The 4,636-nt window shown below is 53.2% G+C and overlaps 1 protein-coding gene across 1 annotated transcript in view; it reads left to right on the forward strand.

The window, feature by feature from the left end:
- The first annotated feature begins 629 nt into the window (after positions 1 to 629).
- The window catches only part of SLC2A1 (solute carrier family 2 member 1), a 9,264-nt gene continuing 5,257 nt past the window's right edge, over positions 630 to 4,636 (forward strand). The window contains exons 1-3 of the mRNA XM_008632467.2: positions 630 to 757; positions 4,050 to 4,210; positions 4,357 to 4,597. Of these exons, the coding sequence (XP_008630689.1) occupies positions 665 to 757; positions 4,050 to 4,210; positions 4,357 to 4,597 (495 nt within the window). The 5' untranslated portion in view covers positions 630 to 664. The remainder of the gene's footprint in view (positions 758 to 4,049; positions 4,211 to 4,356; positions 4,598 to 4,636) is intronic.

Here is a 4,636-nt window from a genome sequence, read left to right on the forward strand (position 1 = left end):
TAAGGGGTTTATAAATTTCACGTGGCTCATCCCAAAGCTGATTAAGTGGGAATGTCGGATCCTGGTTCTAGTGCTGGGAAAATCTCCTGCTTGGGATAATTGGGCCTCTAACGAAGGTGGCCCAAGCGCTGGCCTGCCCTGACCCTGCTCCCGAACAAGGCTCTGATTGTTGCTCCAGCTCAGGCAGGAGGAAGAGGAGGCCTGGGAAGGCTTTGCCAACTAACCAGGATTTTGCTCAGCGACTCTTAATTAGACTGTGATGGAAAACCTTTGTTAGTGACAGATTCCCGGAGCATCCTCGGCCGGGAGCGCACTGAGGCTCCACCGTGTCCCGGGAGGGGGCGGCGCGGGGCGCTGGCCCGGAGCCCAATGCTCATGTGGAGCCTCCGAGGGGACCCTTGGAGCCCAGATAACACCTCCGGCCCACTCCAGGGCCGAAATTCCTGGAATCCCCCAAACCATGGGGTTTTTTTAACTCCCAAAATGACATTTTTATTATTATTTTTCCCCCTCAGCGCCAAAAAAAGTGAGTTTTCTCTTTTATCCTGAATATTCGTACTCGCCGCCTTCCCAGCATCCCGTGCAGCACCCTGGGATCGCTCTGGTGGGGGAGACAGGGCTGCGGGGATCCCAGATTTAACCCCTTTTCCGTGTTTTCTGGCAGATGACGGCTCGCCTGATGCTGGCTGTGGGAGGAGCGGTGCTGGGCTCCCTCCAGTTTGGATACAACACCGGCGTCATCAACGCCCCGCAGAAGGTGAGTGCTCCCAGAGCCCTCCGGAGGGAAATTTCAGCCCCTCTGTCGCAAAATTCCACACCTCCCCCTGCCCCGTGTCCGAAAACAAACCAGCCTCCGCTGCCAGCCTGGCTAAAATAGTACATCCCGCTAGGCAGCTTAGGGCTGTAATGGGATTTGAGAGGGAGTTATTTAGCTCCAGCCTTCCCGGGAGAATTTGTTTCCTCCTTGCTTGGCATTTTTGTTGGGAAAAATCCCAGCAGTGCCTGCAGGATGCTCTCTGGGTGTGGCCTGTGGAACTTTTAACCTCCGCTCTTAGTGAAGGTTTGGTAGTTAATTAAGGTTTGAGTCATCCCAAGTGGCTGCTCCTGTCAGAGAGCCCCTACCTCCGAGTTTTGCATCCCGGCACAACATCCCGGGAGGAGAGGGGGTTGGCTGGGAAGTGCTGTAAGGGGAATGGAGCGAAGGAGGTGTTGGCTCCTCCCCTAATGTAATGCCAGGACCCTCCAGCTGCTGGTAGATACCCGTGGGCCATGGAAAATGGCCACATGACTTTTCCCAAATTTGGTGTCTGTTTGAGGTGTTAAAGACTTGGAAAATTACCTCAGACTTCCCATGTGGTACGTGCCCAGGTGTTCCCTGGGCACAGCTCTTGTGCTGGGATAAGGTGTGGAGGGACAGCCTGGGCTCTGGCGGGAGCCCCAAGTGTCACCACCCCAAAGAATTCAACCCACCAGGGCAGAATCCAGCAGCCAGAGTTTAATCCCATCCCAGTGGATGGCTCTGGAATGTTGCCTCAAACACTGGGAAAACTCCTCATGGGAGAGAAGACCCCTTGGAAAAATTCCCCAGGCCCCATCAGTGTGGCAAGAGGAAAAAAAACAGGAATTTGTTCGAGGTGTTGCATTATCTGTTATTGAATCCCGCAATTCAGTTTCTGTGGCTGGAGGCTGCAGCTCCCACCCAGAACCTGCAGGGCACTGCTGAAGGCATCAACCTCCTAAAATATCCTGATGCCTCCTTGCTTTCACGTGGACTGGTCTGATGTTGGGCATGTTCATTCTTGGGTGGCCCTAAGCACCGTGCCTGGGAGACAGGCAATGGAGCAGTGTTTGAACCGTTGGAGCTGGGAAATCCCTGGGATTGCACTGAGGAGCTGCTCCCTGGCATCTGCCCTCATTTTCCCAAGCTCTGGCACTGTGACAGGAATGCTGTGATCACCACCCTGGTCAGAGCCCATCCCAGGAGTTTCCCTGGACTGAAGGATTTTTCTTCATCCTCTCACAGCTGGCTGCTCTGGGTGACATGGGCAGGGATCAGCTGTGAGCTTCCCATGGCACTGAGCTCCTGTGCCCGCAGTCCCCAGCAAATCCAGACTCTCCTGATGGGTGTTGCCACAGTTTTCCTCATGATTTTGGGTATGAATCCCTGGGGCTCAGGCCAGGAGGAGTCACGTGGTGCAGGACAAGTCACCTGTGTTGGGTGGAAGGATTTGGGATGCTCCATGTGGGAGCATGAAGGCAGATGGGATGAGGGTCGTCCTGGGCAGCAGGATGTGCTGGACACAGGGGGTCATCCCAGCTTTAAGAATGGGGACACATAAAGTGTGGGTTTTGGATAGGGACATGTTACTGTGCAGGACTGGAATGCATTGGAATTGGGATGGGGGTGCATTGGGATAAACTGGGGCACAGGATTGGGATGCAGGATGGGGATGCATGGAGGGGAAGGAGGACAGGTATGCCTCAGGATGCACTGGGGCACAGGATGGGGATTCACTGGGATAAACTGGAGTGAAAGGTTGGGATGAGGATGCACAGGGATGCAGAGTTGGCATGGGGATGCACTGAGATGCATCCAAGCACAGGATTGCACTGGTATTGGGATTCATGGAACTGCAGGATGGGGATGCATCACAATGCTCAGCTGAAAAGGGGGGGAAAAGCCCCAGTTTTAGGGACAACAATTTTTTTTTTCCACCCATCTCCCTTTAAACCCATTTTTCATCCCTTTCTCTGCCCCAAAAAATACTGGACTCTTCAAAGCATCCCTTTTTTCAGGAGGAAGGGGGCAGGAGGGGGTGTTATTTTCAGAGATCCCCTGGCTCTACTGAGAGCCTGAGCCAGCCCAAACTTCTCCAATAATCCAATCAATTATTTATTTTGGGGATGTTGGGAAAAGGGGGAAAAGCATCCAAACCTCCAGGTGAAACAGAAGGGAACAAAATCACTTAAATATGGCAACTCTAATGGTTTTCTTCTTCCTTTGGAAAAGGAACAACTCAGAAAAATAATACTACTGGGACTTGTATCCGGTGCAGTGTGAATTTCTTGTGCTGTCTCTGCCAGGGCTCCTGTTTGGGCTTGGATGGATGGGAAAAGTGGAAAGTGAAGCACGATGGTGTAAACAGTGAATTGGGAGTGGAACCTTTCAGAACAGCAGAATCTTGGAGCCACCTGAGGCCCAGCAGAGCAGGGAATCTCTGCAATTTCTGCTCCTTCCAACTTGGGTTGGTGGGGTGTTATGGAGCCCTTTGCTTTGGTGGTTTGGGGATGACTGACCCTTAAATCATGGTATTATGAAGGATTTGGGTTGGAAGGGACCTTTAAAGGGTCATTTAGGCCATTTCCCAGCCATGGGCAGGGACGGGAAGTTGGTGAAGCTACCAGTGATGGGCTGGCTTTAAAAATACATTAAAAGTGTACAAAATGCATATAAATGTATATATTTTGTATATAAGTGTATACTTTTTGTGTATAAAAATATACCAAACTTATATAAAATCATCAAAAATTTATATAAAACCCCCTAAAATTCACAAACCAGGCTGTTCTTAGTGTTTAAAACCAAGGCCTGTGTTGGGTGTTGGCATCACAGTCCTGCAGAACCATGGCAGAGATTGTGTGTTATGGAATTCTTGGGGGAAAAAACCTGGAAATCCAGCTCCGGGAGTATCCAAGGGGATGGGAACTGCCCTGTGTTCCTTCCCTTCCTCTGCGGGGCTGGCACATCTCTGCCTCCTGCCCTGCCCTGGGGAGCAGCGTGACCTCCCTGTGCCCGCCCGGCGAGTTTTGGCAGCGCAGTCTCTCCCTCTCCGGGCAGGGTGAGTCCAGAACCCGTCCGGCTGCATTTCCCCCACGTATCCCAGCAGGTTCCCTCCCTTGGGCTGGAGTCGAGCCTCGACCGGCGGCTCTGGGGATGGTGACGCATTGTCTTGTGAGCCGCGGTGGCCGTGGGGACTCGTCCCTCTGGTGGCACGGCTGAAGCGGGGGCGGGTTTGATGCGTGGTTTGGTTTCTCTCCTTGTTTTCCAGGTGATTGAGGATTTCTACAACCGCACGTGGCTGTACCGATACCAGGAGCCCATCAGCCCTGCCACCCTTACCACGCTCTGGTCCCTCTCTGTTGCCATCTTCTCTGTCGGGGGCATGATTGGCTCCTTCTCTGTGGGTCTCTTTGTCAATCGCTTTGGAAGGTGAGCTCTGAGCCTGCTGGATCCCTGGTGGATCACTCAGTGGGGAGGTTGTGCTGCCTCACCCCACCCTGGCATTCCAGGACTGCCAAGGGCTGATGTTTGGGTTCTCCTGGTGTTCCTCATCTCTCTCCTCCATCCCTCTCCAGACGCAATTCCATGCTGATGTCCAACATTCTAGCCTTTGTGTCAGCTGTCCTCATGGGCTTCTCCAAGATGGCTTTTTCCTTTGAGATGCTCATCCTTGGCCGCTTCATCATCGGCCTCTACTCTGGCCTCACCACGGGTTTCGTGCCCATGTACGTGGGTGAGGTGTCCCCCACTGCCCTGCGGGGGGCCTTGGGGACCTTCCACCAGCTTGGCATTGTCCTGGGCATCCTCATTGCACAGGTGAGCACTGGAGAATGTTTTGGGGGGGGGGGGGGGGTT

This window comes from Corvus brachyrhynchos, unplaced genomic scaffold (genome assembly GCF_000691975.1).
Source record: "Corvus brachyrhynchos isolate BGI_N302 unplaced genomic scaffold, ASM69197v1 scaffold215, whole genome shotgun sequence".
Lineage (NCBI taxonomy): Eukaryota > Metazoa > Chordata > Aves > Passeriformes > Corvidae > Corvus > Corvus brachyrhynchos.